Genomic DNA, 19,404 nt, shown 5'->3' with positions numbered 1-19,404 from the left:
ATTACATCTTGCGGGAGTTTGTCTCGCCTCACCTTTATTCACAGGCAGCCTGATGGGCAGCGTGCTGTACTTCCTCTTCTCGTCCTCCAGGAGGCTCTCTCTCCTTTGCATATCGATGCTCTGCTCTGCGTGGGCCATGACAGCGAGGGCCTGGTCCTCCTCATACTGCCGCCGTGGCAAGGTGGCCAGCTTTGCTGACAGCAGGTACAGGAAGGCTGAATCCCCATCCTTCTTTACACCGTACGAGCTCAGAGTTCTGTGATCGACCGCCAGGCACTGACCGATAATCCAGCGCTGGACCACGGGATGGAATCCAAAATCTCGGAATACCTAATACACACAACAATACCAGCATTTAAATTGCACCTTCAGCAGTAATATGTTTCAAATCTGCTTCTCAGCAACATTACCGAACAGGATTTGATATTGAAACGTCCAAGGAAATATGAGCAGAGGTGAGCAAAGGTCAGAATAGGTATTAGTTTGGGGATTGATACAGGGCTGTGGGGAGAGAGCGGGGCAGTGGGATTAGTTTGGGATTGATACAGGGCTATGGGGAGAGAGCGGGGCAGTGGGATTAGTTTGGGATTGATACAGGGCGATGGGGACAGAGTAGGGCAGTGGGATTAGTTTGGGGATTGACACAGGGCTATTGGGAGAGAGCGGGGCAGTGGGATTAGTTTGGGATTGATACAGGGCTATGGGGAGAGAGCGGGGCAGTGGGATTAGTTTGGGGATTGATACAGGACTATGGGGAGAGAGCGAGGCAGTGGGATGAGTTTGGGATTGTTCCAGGGCTATGGGGAGAGAGCGGGGCAGTGGGATTAATTTGGGATTGATACAGGGCTATGGGGAGATAGTGGGGCAGTGGGATGAGTTTGGGATTGAGACAGGGCTATGGGTAGAGAGTGGGGCAGTGGGATTAATTTGGGATTGATACAGGCCTATGGGGAGAGAGTGGGGCAGTGGGATTAGTTTGGGATTGACACAGGACTATGGGATGAGAACGGGGCAGTGGGATTAGTTTGGGAATTGGTGCAACAACAACTTTGATAAATAAAACACCTTCAACATAGTTGAACATTCCAAGGTTTCACACCAAGCCGCAGGAGGAATTAGGAAAGATTATGTCATCAGATCAAAGTCGTGGACAAAGATGTAGATTTTCAGCAGTGAGCACTGGGGGTGATGGGGAATGGGAGCCAGTGTAGGTCAGTGAGCACTGGGGGTGTTAGGGGACTGGGAGCCAGTGTAGGTCAGTGAGCACTGGGGGTGATGGGGAATGGGACTGGGAGCCAGTGTAGGTCAGTGAGCACTGGGGGTGATGGGGAATGGGACTGGGAGCCAGTGTAGGTCAGTGAGCACTGGGGGTGATGGGGGAATGGGACTGAGAGCCAGTGTGGGTCAGTGAGCACTGGGGGTGATAGGGGAATGGGAGCCAGTGTAGGTCAGTGAGCACTGGGGGTGATAGGGGACTGGGAGCCAGTGTAGGTCAGTGAGCACTGGTGGTAATAGGGGAATGGGACTGGGAGCCAGTGTAGGTCAGTGAGCACTGGGGGTGATAGGAGAATGGGACTGGGAGCCAGTGTAGGTCAGTGAGCACTGGGGGTGATAGGGGACTGGGACTGGGAGCCAGTGTAGGTCAGTAGGCACTGGGGGTGATAGGGGAATGGGACTGGGAGCCAGAGTAGGTCAGTGAGCACTGGGGGTGATAGGAGAATGGGACTGGGAGCCAGTGTATGTCAGTGAGCACTGGGGGTGATAGGGGAATGGGAGCCAGTGTAGGTCAGTGAGAACTGGGGGTGATAGGGGACTGGGAGCCAGTGTAGGTCAGTGAGCACTGGGAGTGATGGGGAATGGGACTGGGAGCCAGTGTTGGTCAGTGAGCACTGGGGGTTATGGGGGAATGGGGCTGGGAGCCAGTGTAGGTCAGTGAGCACTGGGGGTGATAGGGGAATGGGAGCCAGTGTAGGTCAGTGAGCACTGGGGATGATAGGGGAATGGGACTGGGAGCCAGTGTAGGTCAGTGAGCACTGGGGGTGATGTGGGAATGGGACTGGGAGCCAGTGTAGGTCAGTGAGCACTGGGGGTGATAGGGGACTGGGAGCCAGTGTAGGCCACTGAGCACTGGGGGTGAATGGAGAATGGGACTGGGGGCCAGTGTAGGTCAGTGAGCACTGGGGGTGATAGGGGAATGGGTGCCAGTGTAGGTTAGTGAGCACTGGAGGTGATAGGGGAATGGGTGCCAATGTCGGTTAGTGAGCACTGGAGGTGATAGGGGAATGGGAGCCAGTGTAGGTCAGTGAGCACTGGGGGTGATAGGGGAATGGGACTTGATGCGGGTTAGGACATGGGCAACAAGTGGAAACATATTCTGGACATCAGTCCAAAGATGTGCAGGTTAGGTGGATTGGACTTGCTAAATTACCCTTCGTGTCCAAAAAGGTTGGGTGGGGTTATTGGGTTCTGGGGATAGGGCAGAGGTATGGGCTTGGGTAGGGTGCCCTGTCCAAGGGCCGGTGCAGAATCGATGGGCCGAATGGCCTCCGACTGCCCTGTAAATTCTATGATTCTATGAACACGACTGAGATCTTCCATAATCTTTACAGACCTAGATCAGTTTTCTGTTTCCAAACAGCCCCAATAGTTTCAACGTTTCCTGACAATTAAAGCCCCTCAGTTCAGGCATCATTCTAATCAAAACCTCTTATACTTACCCTGCAGTCCCATCTCCACCCTGTCCTGCCCTCCACACTTCTTCCCCAGCCCATCCCAGGGCACCGAGGCAACACCACAGCACCCGGCCCCTAGGCTTGGCCACGGAGAGCTACCTCACACAAACTGGGTGGGGGAGAAGGAGGAGGTGTCAAATCCTCCTCACCTCCTGGACCACAAGGCAAGCTGCATTTGCTCTCAGGGTATTCCACGCCCCAGCACTTGGTTAGCAACCTGGTCCTCAGCACCGTACCTCAATTACATTATGAAAAGTTACCTGTTGCTTTAACGTGGAGACGGTTGTGTAGGGGAAGACCTTCACAATAATGATGGCAGAGGAGGCGGCATCTTCTACTCCAACTCTCACACTAAAGGGAAAGAGGAACAACAACAAGACTTTAAAACAGGACAGGCAGCCAACCACAGCCAAGCTGGAAGGGTTTGCTCACTCAAACATTTTCCGAATGATACAGCCCACACGGCGGCAGACCTTCAATGAAACGCACAGGGCTGCACTGCCGGCCAATGGGGAGGGAAGGCCCATACGGAGAGGTGACTGTTGCCCTGGGAACACCATGGGAGCACCAATCAGAGCCCGGTAGCTCGAAATGTGCTGATAGGCTCAATCAGCAGGCAATACAGAGAATCTCTGGGCTCTCATTGGTGGACTTCCCTTTAAGAGCGAGCAAGTTGTTTGCCAGATGTTGAGGGGTGATGGAAGCTTGGAGCAGTTCAGACGTGGATCTCTGGAATTGGGGTGAAGTTTCTGAACTTTCATTGAGCAAACGTACAAAGGAGCAGCCAGGTTTCTGACATTCGACCCCGCGAGCAGCCCGAGGCAGCAGTGAGGTCGGCAACTTAACATCGGGGGTGCGAGCCTGGGAAGCCTTCAGCGGGGCGAGGCGGCGGCGCTGGCCATTGAGGGGAGCAGCTCTCGGCCTCCAGGCCAGGGCTGAGGAGGGCCGGCGGGCAATCAAAAGGAACAGATGCCACCAGGCCAGGGAGTCAGCAGCAGCAGCTAGTCAGCCAGCCAGGAGTGTCGAGGTTCGAGGCCCGGCCACTCAAGCGAGAGGACAGCAGAGCAGCAATCAGGAGTGGGGGGGGGGGGGGGGGGGGGGCAGCAAAGAAGGCCAGACAAGCACTGGTGTGGTGTCTCGGGGAGTCGGAGAGCGGGGCAACTCAACCAGAGCCACAGGCCAGCCCCACCGGGCTGATGAGACGGGGCCGGGCAGCGACCAACATCTTTCTTCCAGATGTTTTTGCAAGTTGGATTTATTGCCTTTTTATTATGTCAGTCATTTGTCTCTCTGATCGATTGTGGTGTCTTTTATGATACCCGGCCTGCCTTCACCATCCATTGGCATCACAGCTTTCCCAATAATGTTTACCAGCAGCCAGTTACTCTGCTAGGACTTTGGCCATGAATTCCGGCTCATCCTCACATCAACTCTTTTCACAGGTTCTGAAGGACTTGGGCGGCACGGTAGGAAGTTTAAAAAGTACAAAATTGCTGTTTTTACTACTTTGCGAGACCAATTACTTCAAAGAATGAATGCTGTCAGCAAATCGCTGCAAAATATTGATACAACTTTATTGAATGCTTCACAATTGTTAGCCTCAGTTAGAAGTTCAAAATGACTATACCTCAGTGGAAGCAGAGGCACTAACATTAACAAAGAATACAGGTCCGTCTAACAATGAGAAGTATCCAAGGAAGTTGCGTTTTGATGAAATTAGACAATGAAATCACTTTAAATGGGAAAGAGCAGATCATCGTTGAGACTGTCAATCTTATTTGTGACACAATAATGGTGCAATTGCAGAGCAGAAGTGAATCTCAGAAGAAGACTGTTGAATTATTTTGTGTGCTTTTGGACAACTGTTTAGATGAGAATGCCAAGAGCCGCTGCAGTGAGAGATTAATTGAATTCTACCGAGAGGACATAGACACAAATCCTTTTGAAGATGGAGCGAAACAATTCAATCATTTCATCACTAATGATGAGCTCTGTGCTTCGAGATCACCAACTGATTTGTACAGGCCTCCACGTGACCGTTTGCAGGCAACCTTTCCAAATGTGGAAACCATTCTGAAGATTTTCTCAACGATACCCGTCACAACTGCTTTCAACGTTCTTTCTCTGCATTGACGAGTGAAAAATCATTGCGAAGTATGATGTGTGAGAAGCATTTGGCAAGTTCAGCAACACTGATGACTGAAAATGTATCCTTCCAAGATTTTATCTTCGATGATGCGATTGATGATTTTGTGAAGAGAAAGTGCAGGTGAAAATCTATCGAAATTGCCGTGGATTGCATAATAAATGAAGCCGGAAAATCAAAAGAATCTGTCCCTCCACCATGTTCTCCAGTCTAAATTCTATCCCTCAAGAGAGAACCCATGCTGGTCTGATATAATGGCTGGTGGTCACATTTATAACCAGTGATTAACCACCATCCCCCATCGCTCTTTAGTGGCCTTCAAGAAGTCTCTTGATCTTCTGGACAATTGAAGAACGGAATCCTGCCAGTCGCCAGCAAAGCCACAGAGATTAGACTTGGACGGGAGATTCCACGGGGCAGCACAGTAGCACAGTGGTTAGCGCAGTTGCTTCACAGCTCCAGGATCCCAGGTTCGATTCCCCGCTGGGCCACTGTCTGTGTGGAGTCTGCACGCTCTCCCCGTGTCTGCGTGGGTTTCCTCCGGGTGCTCCGGTTTCCTCCCTCAGTCCAAAGATGTGTGGGTTAGGTGGATGGCCATGCTAAATTGTCCTCAAGTGTCCAAAAGGGTTAAGTGGGGTTACTGGGGATGAGGTGGGCTTAAGTGAGGTGCTCTTTCCAAGGGCTGGTGCAGACTCAATGGCCTCCTTCTGTAAATTCCATGATTCTGTGACTGGCCTTTTTTCTGGCCTTTTTCTCTGACTCAGTCTGTCCTGCACTGGCCTGCGCTGTGCTGCAGTCACATCACCAGCTGATTTCCCCATCCCCCTGCTCATCAGCCAGTTTGCCTCAAGACACCGTGATCTCAATGTTGACCATCTCTACCGTCATGCTGACAACAGGTAGGCTTGGATTTCAATTTATCGATCAGTACAATCTTATTATTTTCTTAAGTTCAAGGGCACTGCAGCAGACTGTCGGGCAGTGATTTTGGGTTTCGGTGCCTTGCACTGTGTGAGCTGATTGTGGATGGGGTCAGGAGGGCATGATGTCTTTATGGGTGGGGCTCGGCAACATTGTGGGCTGGGCTCCGTGTCATTGGGTAAGGTGCACCTCCCTGAGCCCGGCGGCAAACTCTTTCACAGAGTTATCCAATTAGATTTCCCCTTCAAGTATTCATTCAATTGTATTTTTAAATGATTATTAAATCTGCTTCTTTCGCCCTTTCAGATAGCACCTTCCAGTCACAGTAACCCAAAGCACAAAAAATATCTTCATCTGCCCCCCCCCACCTCCATTCCTCTGTCAATTATATTAATCTGTGTCCCCCAATTACTGGCCCTCCTGTTACTCCATCATCACCTCCTCATAGAACATAGCAAAATACAGCACAGAACAGGCCCTTCGGCCCACGATGTTGTGCTGAACTTTTGTCCCAGATTAAGAACAAATTAATCCACACCCCATCATTCTACCGTAATCCATGTACCTATCCAATAGCCGCTTGAAGGTTCCTAATGTTTCCGACTCAATAACTTCCACAGGCAGTGCATTCCATGCCCCCACTCTCTGGGTAAGGAACCTACCTCGGACATCCCCCCCAAGATGATTTTGAACATCTCTGCTTGACTTCAACTCGATTGTGTCATGTGAGAGCCCCTTTAAGAAATGGGTGTTTAAGAAATGTACCGTTAAGAAATGGGTGTTTATCAGTGATGTCAGAGTGTGGGTGGAGCTGGGCTGTCTGTCAGCATTTTACTTTTGTTTTAGGTTGTTTGCTGCAGGGTGTGTTTTATTTTTGTTTTCAGTGTTGGAGCTGAAGCAAGACAGAGCAGGTGTACTGTTGATCTCTCTGCCATGAAAAGACTATCTCTTGATCATTTGGTGAATTCAGAATTATAAATGTTCTCCATAGTGAATGTACCTGATGTGCTTCTATTAAAAGGTGTTTCTTCTGTCTTCTGGATGTTGTTTGGGAAGTTATTAAGGATTACTTAGTGTTGTATTCTTTGGGGGTTGTATTTGAATTGATGGTTGCTAAGATGTTCACTGTATGTTTTAAAAAGGTTAACTTGAGTTCATAGAATAAACATTGTTTTGCTTTAAAAAATACTTTTCCATTTCTGCTGTACCACACCTGTAGAGTGGGCCGTGTGCTCCACATACCACAATCTATTAAAAGTTGTGGGTCCGGTGAACTCCATGATACACTTTGGGGTTCTCTAAACCCTGCCCCACAACAATTGGAAGATTGACTATATCTCTTTCAGATTTGTGATGCGCTGTGGATCATAGGGAGTGATGTGAATGAGCAGTTACCTAATCTGCTGGTTGGGATAGGCAACGTCCTTCGCCCAGATACCGAGACACACTTTCCGCTGGGCTAGAGTCACTGCACACTCGGACGACAAGGTGCAATCGCCGCTTTCTATCGCCTTGGTCAGTTCCTCAATCAGGTCCTCTAGCATTCAAAATAAATTTTCAACAATTACACAAAGTGAATAAATCCACGTTCAAGATTACCGCCAGCACGGGATTAGATACAGAGTAAACCTCCCTCTACACTGTCCCCATCAAACACTCCCAGGACAGGTACAGCACGGGGTTAGATACAGAGTAAAGCTTCCTCTACACTGTCCCCATCAAACACTCCCAGGACAGGTACAGCACGGGGTTAGATACAGAGTAAAGCTCCCTCTACACTGTCCCCATCAAACACTCCCAGGACAGGTACAGCACGGGGTTAGATACAGAGTAAAGCTCCCTCTACACTGTCCCCATCAAACACTCCCAGGACAGGTACAGCACGGGGTTAGATACAGAGTAAAGCTTCCTCTGCACTGTCCCCATCAAACACTCCCAGGACAGGTACAGCACGGGGTTAGATACAGAGTAATGCTTCCTCTGCACTGTCCCCATCAAACACTCCCAGGACATGTACAGCACGGGGTTAGATACAGAGTAAAGCTCCCTCGACACTGTCCCCATCAAACACTCCCAGGACAGGTACAGCACGGGGTTAGATACAGAGAAAAGCTCCCTCTGCACTGTCCCCATCAAACACTCCCAGGACAGGTACAGCACGGGGTTAGATACAGAGTAAAGCTCCCTCTACACTGTCCCCATCAAACACTCCCAGGACAGGTACAGCACGGGGTTAGATACAGAGTAAAGCTTCCTCTGCACTGTCCCCATCAAACACTCCCATGACAGGTACAGCACGGGGTTAGATACAGAGTAAAGCTCCCTCTACACTGTCCCCATCAAACACTCCCAGGACAGGTACAGCACGGGGTTAGATACAGAGTAAAGCTCCCTCTGCACTGTCCCCATCAAACACTCCCAGGACAGGTACAGCACGGGTTTAGATACAGAGTAAAGCTCCCTCTACACTGTCCCCATCAAACACTCCCAGGACAGGTACAGCACGGGGTTAGATACAGAGTAAAGCTCCCTCTACACTGTCCCCATCAAACACTCCCAGGACAGGTACAGCACGGGGTTAGATACAGAGTAAAGCTCCCTCTACACTGTCCCCATCAAACACTCCCAGGACAGGTACAGCACGGGGTTAGATACAGAGTAAAGCTCCCTCTACACTGTCCCCATCAAACACTCCCAGGACAGGTATAGCACGGGGTTAGATATAGAGTAAAGCTCCCTCTACACTGTCCCCATCAAACACTCCCAGAACAGGTACAGCTCAGGGTTAGATACAGAGTAAAGCTCCCTCTACACTGTCCCCATCAAACACTCCCAGGACAGGTATAGCACGGGGTTATGTACAGAGTGAAGCTCCCTCTACACTGTCCCCATCAAACACTCCCAGGACAGGTATAGCACGGGATTAGGTACAGAGTAAAGCTCCCTCTACACTGTCCCCATCAAACACTCCAGGACAGGTATAGCACGGGGTTAGATACAGAGTAAAGCTCCCTCTACACTGTCCCCATCAAACACTCCAGGACAGGTATAGCACTGGGTTAGATACAGAGTAAAGCTCCCTCTACACTGTCCCCATCAAACGCTCCCAGGACAGGTATAGCATGGGGTTGATAGAGTAAAGCTCCCTCTACACTGTCCCCATCAAACACTCCCAGGACAGGTACAGCACGGGGTTAGATCCAGAGTAAAACTCCCTCTACACTGTCCCCATCAAACACTCCCAGGACAGGTACAGCACGGGGATAGATACAGAGTAAAGCTCCCCCTACACTGTCCCCATCAAACACTCCCAGGACAGGTACAGCACGGGGTTAGATACAGAGTAAAGCTCCCTCTACACTGTCCCCATAAAACGCTCCCAGGACAGGTACAGCATGGGGCTAGATACAGAGTAAAGCTCCCTCTGAACTGCGGTTTAAAGTTAAATTCAGAAGAGCCTCGATTGCCACAGTATTTGCATTCCCAGTTGTAATTCGTACCCAGTTACGAACACCCTCTGTGGGCCAGAACAAGAGTCTGTCAAAGTCATGTTACTTGGAACCCATAAGGCAGATAAGAGCAGCAGGAGATTCTTCATGTAACGGGCAGCACATTAGCACAGTGGGTAGCACAGTTCCTTCACATCGGCAGGGTCCCAGGTTCGATTCCCGGCTTGGGTCACTGTCTGTGTGGAGTCTGCACGTTCTCCCCGTGTCTGCGTGGATCTCACCCCCACAGCCCAAGGATGTGCAGGGTCGGTCTGACTGACCCGGAGCACTCAAGCCTGTCCAAGTCTGCACAATGCAGGGATCAGGTGAAGAAGCCACCGGAAACAGTCACAGATCTGTTCTAAATCTGAAGTGCTCAAAGCCCTTGTCCGTTCACCTCCCTGTGGCCCCAATCCTCCAGCGTAAAAGCAGGGGAATGGCCTCTGCACCCATTCCAAAACCCCAAGACAGTTCAAATTGGTTCACCACACTTTTCGCTGAAACATATCGCTCTCCCATTTTCCCATTCCCAAATGTTCACCCAGCTTCGGGACACCAAAAACAGACAGGAATTCGATGGGTTTATTCTTCCAAACAATGAACAGAAAGTCTATTTGGGAAGAATTCCAATCAGCTTTCCAGCCTGACTGTTTTTATGGTTCTGTCCCCTTGTTCTGGACTCTCAACAAAGAACAAAGAACAAAGAAATGTACAGCACAGGAACAGGCCCTTCGGCCCTCCAAGCCCGTGCCGACCATACTGCCCGACTAAACTACAATCTTCTACACTTCCTGGGTCCGTATCCTTCTATTCCCATCCTATTCATATATTTGTCAAGATGCCCCTTAAATGTCCCTATCGTCCCTGCCTCCACTACCTCCTCCGGTAGTGAGTTCCAGGCACCCACTACCCTCTGCGTAAAAAACTTGCCTCGTACATCTACTCTAAACTTTGCCCCTCTCACCTTAAACCTATGCCCCCTAGTAATTGACCCCTCTACCCTGGGGAAAAGCCTCTGACTATCCACTCTGTCTATGCCCCTCATAATTTTGTATACCTCTATCAGGTCGCCCCTCAACCTCCTTCGTTCCAGTGAGAACAAACCGAGTTTATTCAATCGCTCCTCATAGCTTATGCCCTCCATACCAGGCAACATTCCTCCCAACAAAGCGAATACTTCCTCTCCGTCCCCCTCATCAACTCTTTTAATCGTCTTAAACACTTCAATTAGATTACCCCTTAATATTCTATACTCTTTGCAACCTGTCCTCATATTTTAGCCCCGGTATTATTCTGATGAACCTGTGTGATACGAGTTGACAAGAACGAGGAGCAGGAGTCGGCAATTCAGCCCCTTGAGTCTGCTCCGACATTCAATCCTGGCTGATCCCATTCTGGCCTTAGCTTCACCATCCTGCCCGTTCTCCACAATCCTCCAACCCGTTACCAATTAGAAAACCCGTCTAACTTCTCCTTAAATTTACTCACTGTCCCGGCATCCTCCGCACTCTGGGGTAGCGAATTCCACCGATTCACAACCCTTTGGGAGAATCAGTTGCTCCTCATCGCTGTTTTAAATTTCTCATCTCTCATCCTGAGACGATGACCTCTCGTTCTGGAATGCCCCACAAGAGGAAGCATCTGCTCCACGTCCACTGTATCCATACCTTTTAGCATCTTGTATACCTCAATTTGATCTCCCCTCATTCTTCTAAATAGTGTACAGACCAAATTGCTCAATCTCGCTTCATAACAAGCACCCTATTATGTATCTTCTTTTCTTTTCATGTACTCAATGAGCTGTTCGCAGAAAAATACTTTTCACCGTACTTTGGTACACGTGACAATAAGCAAAATCCAATCCAATAGCCCAAACCCCTCGGGCGGGATTCTCGACTGCGCGAAATGGCCCCGATCCCGACCGATTCAGGCCCTGACAATGAGCTAGGATCATCTACACGCGCCAGGTCTTGTCGCCGCGTAAAGGCGGCGCCGCATAGATGACGCGGCCCGCGCCGCATAACTGGCGTCACCCGCGCATGCGTGGTTGCCGTCCTCTGAGTCCGCCCCGCAAGAAGATGGCGGACGGATCTTGCGGGGCCGCGGAAGGAAGGAGATCCTCCTTCAGAGAGGACGGCCCAACGATCGGTAGGCACCGATCGCGGGCCACCCCACATTTGAGGTACCCCCCAGTGCAGGACCCCCCCTCGCAGGCCGCCCCCCCAGCGTTCACGCACCGTTCACGACGGCACCGACCAGGTGTGGACGGCGCCGGGGGGAACCCGCCGTTTCGGCCTGGCCGCTCGGCCCATCCGGGCCTGAGAATAGCGGGGGTGCCGGAGAATCGCCATTTTGGGTGTCTCCGGCGATTCTCCGGCCTGCGGCCCGCGGAACTTGACTGGGCCGTTCCCGCCGCTTGGGAGAATCGCGGGAGGGCGTCGGATCGGCGTCCCCGGAAATTTTGGCGGCCCAGGCGATTCTCCCAACCGGCGCGGGAGTGGAGAATCTCTGGAATCAACCTAATGAACCTCCTCTGAACTGCCTCCAATGTCACTACATCTTTCCTCAAATAAGGGGACCCAAACTGTGCGCAATACTCCAGATGCTTATCAGTGCCTTGTACAGCTGCAACAACACTTCCTTACCTTTACGCTCTATTCCTTTAGCTACAAATGCCAATATTCCATTCACTTTCTTTATTATCCGCAGTACTTGCAGCGCTTGTTTTCAGTGACTCATGAACGAGGACACGCAGATCGGAGAGGCGCTGCAAAAAACTGAACAGACTCCAGATGGGGCCTGTGCAGAACCATACCTGTTCGGGAGATGTCTATTTCTGTTCGGGAGATGTCCGTTCCCGTTCGGGAGATGTCCATTCCTGTTCGGGAGATGTATGGGCCAGCTCTCGTAGGCTCTGCCCCTAGTCCGGGACCTCCCTCTGTCACAGGCTGAGCCAGTAATGGGGTTCCTGATGAGCCTTTTTGGTTCTGTTGACCAGCAGTGGAACTTGCTACAAGAAGACAAATTCATCAAAAGTAAAAAAGGCAAACATATAACAGCAGCTAGAATAAGTCCATCTGGTAAATCAAGGAGTTCTCGCCTCAGTCCATGGATATGGGTTCACTCCCAGAGAGTCAGTTCCGGGACAGGGCCACACTGCCCGAGAGTCAGTGCCGGGACAGGGCCACACTACCCGAGAGTCAGTGCCGGGACAGGGCCACACTGCCCGAGAGTCAGTGCCGGGACAGGGCCACACTGCCCGAGAGTCAGTGCCGGGACAGTCACACTGCCCGAGAGTCAGTGCCGGGACAGGGCCATACTGCCCGAGAGTCAGTGCCGGGACAGGGCCACACTGCCCGAGAGTCAGTGCCGGGACAGTCACACTGCCCGAGAGTCAGTGCTGGGGCAGGGCCATACTGCCCGAGAGTCAGTGCCGGGCCAGTCACACTGCCCGAGAGTCAGTGCCGGGGCAGGGCCATACTGCCCGAGAGTCAGTGCCGGGACAGGGCCACACTGCCCGAGAGTCAGTGCCGGGACAGGGCCACACTGCCCGAGAGTCAGTGCCGGGACAGTCACACTGCCCGAGAGTCAGTGCCGGGACAGGGCCATACTGCCCGAGAGTCAGTGCCGGGACAGGGCCACACTGCCCGAGAGTCAGTGCCGGGACAGTCACACTGCCCGAGAGTCAGTGCTGGGGCAGGGCCATACTGCCCGAGAGTCAGTGCCGGGCCAGTCACACTGCCCGAGAGTCAGTGCCGGGGCAGGGCCATACTGCCCGAGAGTCAGTGCCGGGACAGTCACACTGCCCGAGAGTCAGTGCTGGGGCAGGGCCATACTGCCCGAGAGTCAGTGCCGGGCCAGTCACACTGCCCGAGAGTCAGTGCCGGGGCAGGGCCATACTGCCCGAGAGTCAGTGCCGGGACAGGGCCACACTGCCCGAGAGTCAGTGCCGGGCCAGTCACACTGCCCGAGAGTCAGTGCCGGGGCAGGGCCATACTGCCCGAGAGTCAGTGCCGGGACAGGGCCACACTGCCCGAGAGTCAGTGCCGGGACAGGGCCACACTGCCCGAGAGTCAGTGCCGGGGCAGTCACACTGCCCGAGAGTCAGTGCCGGAACAGTCACACTGCCCGAGAGTCAGTGCCGGGACAGGGCCACACTGCCCGAGAGTCAGTGCCGGGGCAGGGCCATACTGCCCGAGAGTCAGTGCCGGGCCAGTCACACTGCCCGAGAGTCAGTGCCGGGACAGGACCACACTGCCCGAGAGTCAGTGCCGGGACAGGGCCACACTGCCCGAGAGTCAGTGCCGGGACAGGACCACACTGCCCGAGAGTCAGTGCCGGGACAGGACCACACTGCCCGAGAGTCAGTGCCGGGACAGTCACACTGCCCGAGAGTCAGTGCCGGGGCAGGGCCACACTGCCTGAGAGTCAGTGCCGGGACAGGGACACACTGCCCGAGAGTCAGTGCCGGGACAGTCACACTGCCCGAGAGTCAGTGCCGGGGCAGTCACACTGCCGAGAGACAGTGCCGGGACAGTCACACTGCTCGAGAGTCAGTGCCGGGACAGTCACACTGCCCGAGAGTCAGTGCCGGGGCAGGTCCGCACTGCCCGAGAGTCAGTGCCGGGGCAGGGCCACACTGCCCGAGAGTCAGTGCCGGGGCAGGGCCTCACTGCCCGAGAGTCAGTGCCGGGGCAGGGCCTCACTGCGCGAGAGTCAGTGCCGGGGCAGGGCCACACTGCCCGAGAGTCAGTGCCGGGACAGTCACACTGCCCGAGAGTCAGTGCCGGGGCAGGGCCACACTGCCCGAGAGTCAGTGCCGGGACAGGGCCACACTGCCCGAGAGTCAGTGCCGGGACAGTCACACTGCGCGAGAGTCAGTGCCGGGGCAGGGCCACACTGCCCGAGAGTCAGTGCCGGGGCAGGGCCACACTGCCCGAGAGTCAGTGCCGGGCCAGTCACACTGCCCGAGTGTCAGTGCCGGGGCAGGGCCACACTGCCCGAGAGTCAGTGCCGGGACAGTCACACTGCGCGAGAGTCAGTGCCGGGGCAGGGCCACACTGCCCGAGAGTCAGTGCCGGGGCAGTCACACTGAATCATAGAATCATAGAAGTTTACAGCATGGAAACAGGCCCTTCGGCCCAACCAGTCCATGCCGCCCAGTTTTTACCATTAAGCTAGTCCCAGTTGCCCGCACTTGGCCCATAACCCTCTATACCCATCTTACCCATGTAACTATCCAAATGCTTTTTAAAAGACACAATTGTACCCGCCTCTACTACTACCTCTGGCAGCCCATTCCAGACACTCACTACCCTCTGAGTGAAGAAATTGCCCCTCTGGGCCCTTCTGAATCTCTCCCCTCTCACCTTAAACCTATGCCCTCTAGTTTTAGACTCCCCTACCTTTGGGAAAAGATGTTGACTATCTACCTTATCTATGCCCCTCATTATTTTATAGACCTCTATACGATCACCCCTAAGCCTCCTACGCTCCAGGGAAAAAAGTCCCAGTCTATCCAGCCTCTCCTTATAACTCAAACCATCAAGTCCCGGCAACATCCTAGTAAATCTTTTCTGCACTCTTTCTAGTTTAATAATATCCTTTCTATAATAGGGTGACCAGAACTGCACACAGTATTCCAAGTGTGGCCGTACCAATGTTTTGTACAACTTCAACAAGACGTCCCAACTCCTGTATTCAATGTTCTGACCAATGAAACCAAGCATGCCGAATGCCTTCTTCACCACCCTGTCCACCTGCGACTCCACCTTCAAGGAGCTATGAACCTGTACTCCTAGATCTCTTTGTTCTATAACTCTCCCCAACGCCATACCATTAACTGAGTAGGTCCTGGCCTGATTCGATCTGCCAAAATGCATCACCTCACATTTATCTAAATTAAACTCCATCTGCCATTCGTCGGCCCACTGGCCTAATTGATCAAGATCCCGTTGCAATCCTAGATAACCTTCTTCACTATCCACTGTGCCACCAATCTTGGTGTCATCTGCAAACTTACTAACCATGCCTCCTAAATTCTCATCCAAATCATTAATATAAATCACAAATAACAGTGGACCCAGCACCGATCCCTGAGGCACACCACTGGTCACAGGCCTCCAGTTTGAAAAACAACACTCTACAACCACCCTCTGCCTTCTGTCGTCCAGCCAATTTTGAATCCAATTGGCAACCTCACCCTGGATCCCGTGAGCTTTAACCTTCTGCAACAACCTACCATGCGGTACCTTGTCAAAGGCTTTGCTAAAGTCCATGTAGACAACGTCTACTGAACTACCCTCATCTACCTTCTTGGTCACTCCCTCAAAAAACTCAATCAAATTTGTGAGACATGATTTTCCACGCACAAAGCCATGCTGACTGCCCCGAATCAGTCCTTGCCTCTCTAAATGCTTGTAGATCCTGCCCGAGAGTCAGTGCCGGGGCAGTCACACTGCCCGAGAGTCAGTGCCGGGGCAGTCACACTGCCCGAGAGTCAGTGCCGGGACAGTCACACTGCCCGAGAGTCAGTGCCGGGACAGTCACACTGCCCGAGAGTCAGTGCCAGGGCAGTCACACTGCCCGAGAGTCAGTGCCGGGGCAGGGCCACACTGCCCGAGAGTCAGTGCCGGGACAGTCACACTGCCCGAGAGTCAGTGCCAGGGCAGGCACACTGCCCGAGAGTCAGTGCCGGGGCAGGGCCACACTGCCCGAGAGTCAGTGCCGGGACAGTCACACTGCCCGAGAGTCAGTGCCGGGACAGTCACACTGCCCGAGAGTCAGTGCCGCGGGACAGTCACACTGCCCGAGAGTCAGTGCCGGGGCAGTCACACTGCCCGAGAGTCAGTGCCGGGACAGTCACACTGCCCGAGAGTCAGTGCCGGGACAGGGCCACACTGCCCGAGAGTCAGTGCCGGGACAGTCACACTGCCCGAGAGTCAGTGCCGGGACAGGGCCACACTGCCCGAGAGTCAGTGCCGGGGCAGGGCCACACTGCCCGAGAGTCAGTGCCGGGGCAGGGCCACACTGCCCGAGAGTCAGTGCCGGGGCAGGGCCACACTGCCCGAGAGTCAGTGCCGGGACAGTCACACTGCCCGAGAGTCAGTGCCGGGGCAGTCACACTGCCCGAGAGACAGTGCCGGGACAGTCACACTGCCCGAGAGTCAGTGCCGGGGCAGGGCCACACTGCCCGAGAGTCAGTGCCGGGGCAGGGCCACACTGCCCGAGAGTCAGTGCCGGGACAGTCACACTGCCCGAGAGTCAGTGCCGGGACAGTCACACTGCCCGAGAGTCAGTGCCGGGACAGTCACACTGCCCGAGAGTCAGTGCCGGGGCAGGGCCACACTGCCCGAGAGTCAGTGCCGGGGCATGGCCACACTGCCCGAGAGTCAGTGCCGGGGCAGGGCCACACTGCCCGAGAGTCAGTGCCGGGGCAGGGTCACACTGCCCGAGAGTCAGTGCCGGGACAGTCACACTGCCCGAGAGTCAGTGCCGGGGCAGGGCCACACTGCCCGAGAGTCAGTGCCGGGACAGTCACACTGTCCGAGAGTCAGTGCCGGGACAGTCACACTGCTCGAGGGTCAGTGCCGGGGCAGGGCCACACTGCCCGAGAGTCAGTGCCGGGACAGTCACACTGCTCGAGAGTCAGTGCCGGGACAGGGCCACACTGCCCGAGAGACAGTGCCGGGACAGTCACACTGCCCGAGAGTCAGTGCCCGGGCAGGGCCACACTCCCGAGAGTCAGTGCCGGGACAGTCACACTGCCCGAGAGTCAGTGCCGGGGCAGGGCCACACTGCCCGAGAGTCAGTGCTGGGGCAGGGCCACACTGCCCGAGAGTCAGTGCCGGGACAGTCACACTGCCCGAGAGTCAGTGCCGGGACAGTCACACTGCCCGAGAGTCAGTGCCGGGGCAGGGCCACACTGCCCGAGAGTCAGTGCCGGGGCAGGGCCACACTGCTCGAGAGTCAGTGCCGTGGGACAGTCACACTGCCCGAGAGTCAGTGCCGGGGCAGGGCCACACTGCCCGAGAGTCTTTGCCGGGACAGTCACACTGCCCGAGAGTCAGTGCCGGGACAGTCACACTGCCCGAGAGTCAGTGCCGGGGCAGGGCCACATTGCCCGAGAGTCAGTGCCGGGACAGTCACACTGCCCGAGAGTCAGTGCCGGGGCAGGGCCACACTGCTCGAGAGTCAGTGCCGGGACAGTCACACTGCCCGAGAGTCAGTGCCGGGACAGTCACACTGCCCGAGAGTCAGTGCCGGGGCAGGGCCACATTGCCCGAGAGTCAGTGCCGGGACAGTCACACTGCACGAGAGTCAGTGCCGGGACAGTCACACTGCCCGAGAGTCAGTGCCGGGGCAGGGCCACATTGCCCGAGAGTCAGTGCCGGGACAGTCACACTGCCCGAGAGTCAGTGCCGGGGCAGGGCCACACTGCTCGAGAGTCAGTGCCGGGACAGTCACACTGCCCGAGAGTCAGTGCCGGGACAGTCACACTGCCCGAGAGTCAGTGCCGGGGCAGGGCCACACTGCCCGAGAGTCAGTGCCGGGACAGGGCCACACTGCCCGAGAGTCAGTGCCGGGGCAGGGCCACATTGCCCGAGAGTCAGTGCCGGGGCAGGGCCACACTGCTCGAGAGTCAGTGCCGGGACAGTCACACTGCCCGAGAGTCAGTGCCGGGACAGTCACACTGCCCGAGAGTCAGTGCCGGGACAGGGCCACATTGCCCGAGAGTCAGTGCCGGGACAGTCACATTGCCCGAGAGTCAGTGCCGGGGCAGGGCCACACTGCCCGAGAGTCAGTGCCGGGACAGGACCACACTGCCCGAGAGTCAGTGCCGGGACAGTCACACTGCCCGAGAGTCAGTGCCGGGACAGTCACACTGCCCGAGAGTCAGTGCCGGGGCAGGGCCACACTGCCCGAGAGTCAGTGCCGGGGCAGGGCCACACTGCTCGAGAGTCAGTGCCGGGACAGTCACACTGCCCGAGAGTCAGTGCCGGGGCAGGGCCACACTGCTCGAGAGTCAGTGCCGGGACAGTCACACTGCCCGAGAGTCAGTGCCGGGACAGTCACACTGCCCGAGAGTCAGTGCCGGGACAGGGCCACATTGCCCGAGAGTCAGTGCCGGGACAGGGCCACATTGCCCGAGAGTCAGTGCCGGGACAGGGCCATACTGCCCGAGAGTCAGTGCCGGGGCAGTCACACTGCCCGAGAGTCAGTGCCGGGGCAGGGCCACACTGCCCGAGAGTCAGTGCCGGGACAGGGCCACATTGCCCGAGAGTCAGTGCCGGGACAGGGCCACATTGCCCGAGAGTCAGTGCCGGGGCAGGGCCACACTGCCCGAGAGTCAGTGCCGGGACAGGACCACTCTGCCCGAGAGTCAGTGCCGGGGCAGTCACACTGCCCGAGAGTCAGTGCCGGGGCAGGGCCACACTGCCCGAGAGTCAGTGCCGGGACAGTCACACTGCCCGAGAGACAGTGCCGGGGCAGGGTCACACTGCTCGAGAGTCAGTGCCGGGACAGGGCCACACTGCCCGAGAGACAGTGCCGGGACAGTCACACTGCCCGAGAGTCAGTGCCGGGGCAGGGTCACACTGCTCGAGAGTCAGTGCCGGGACAGGGCCACACTGCCCGAGAGACAGTGCCGGGACAGTCACACTGCCCGAGAGTCAGTGCCGGGACAGGGCCACACTGCCCGAGAGTCAGTGCCGGGGCAGGGCCACACTGCCCGAGAGTCAGTGCCGGGACAGTCACACTGCCCGAGAGTCAGTGCCGGGACAGTCACACTGCCCGAGAGTCAGTGCCGGGACAGGGCCACACTGCCCGAGAGTCAGTGCCGGGGCAGGGCCACACTGCCCGAGAGTCAGTGCCGGGGCAGGGCCACACTGCCCGAGAGTCAGTGCCGGGACAGTCACACTGCCGAGAGTCAGTGCCGGGGCAGGGCCACACTGCGCGAGAGTCAGTGCCGGGGCAGTTACACTGCCCGAGAGTCAGTGCCGGGACAGTAACACTGCCCGAGAGTCAGTGCCGGGGCAGGGCCACACTGCTCGAGAGTCAGTGCCGGGACAGTCACACTGCCCGAGAGTCAGTGCCGGGACAGTCACACTGCCCGAGA

The 19,404-nt window shown here is 55.3% G+C and overlaps 1 protein-coding gene across 1 annotated transcript in view; it reads right to left on the bottom strand.

Moving 5' to 3' along the window:
- The window catches only part of shrprbck1r (sharpin and rbck1 related), a 166,611-nt gene that overhangs the window by 111,489 nt on the left and 35,718 nt on the right, over positions 1 to 19,404 (bottom strand). Inside the window, exons 3-6 of the mRNA XM_072507947.1 lie at positions 12,103 to 12,297; positions 7,195 to 7,336; positions 2,993 to 3,083; positions 33 to 330 (exon numbers count right to left, since the gene is read on the bottom strand). Of these exons, the coding sequence (XP_072364048.1) occupies positions 33 to 330; positions 2,993 to 3,083; positions 7,195 to 7,336; positions 12,103 to 12,297 (726 nt within the window). The remainder of the gene's footprint in view (positions 1 to 32; positions 331 to 2,992; positions 3,084 to 7,194; positions 7,337 to 12,102; positions 12,298 to 19,404) is intronic.

This window comes from Scyliorhinus torazame, chromosome 6 (genome assembly GCF_047496885.1).
Source record: "Scyliorhinus torazame isolate Kashiwa2021f chromosome 6, sScyTor2.1, whole genome shotgun sequence".
NCBI lineage: Eukaryota > Metazoa > Chordata > Chondrichthyes > Carcharhiniformes > Scyliorhinidae > Scyliorhinus > Scyliorhinus torazame.
The sequence above is the reverse complement of the archived record's forward strand: the minus strand, read 5'-3'. Positions and strand labels throughout refer to the sequence as shown.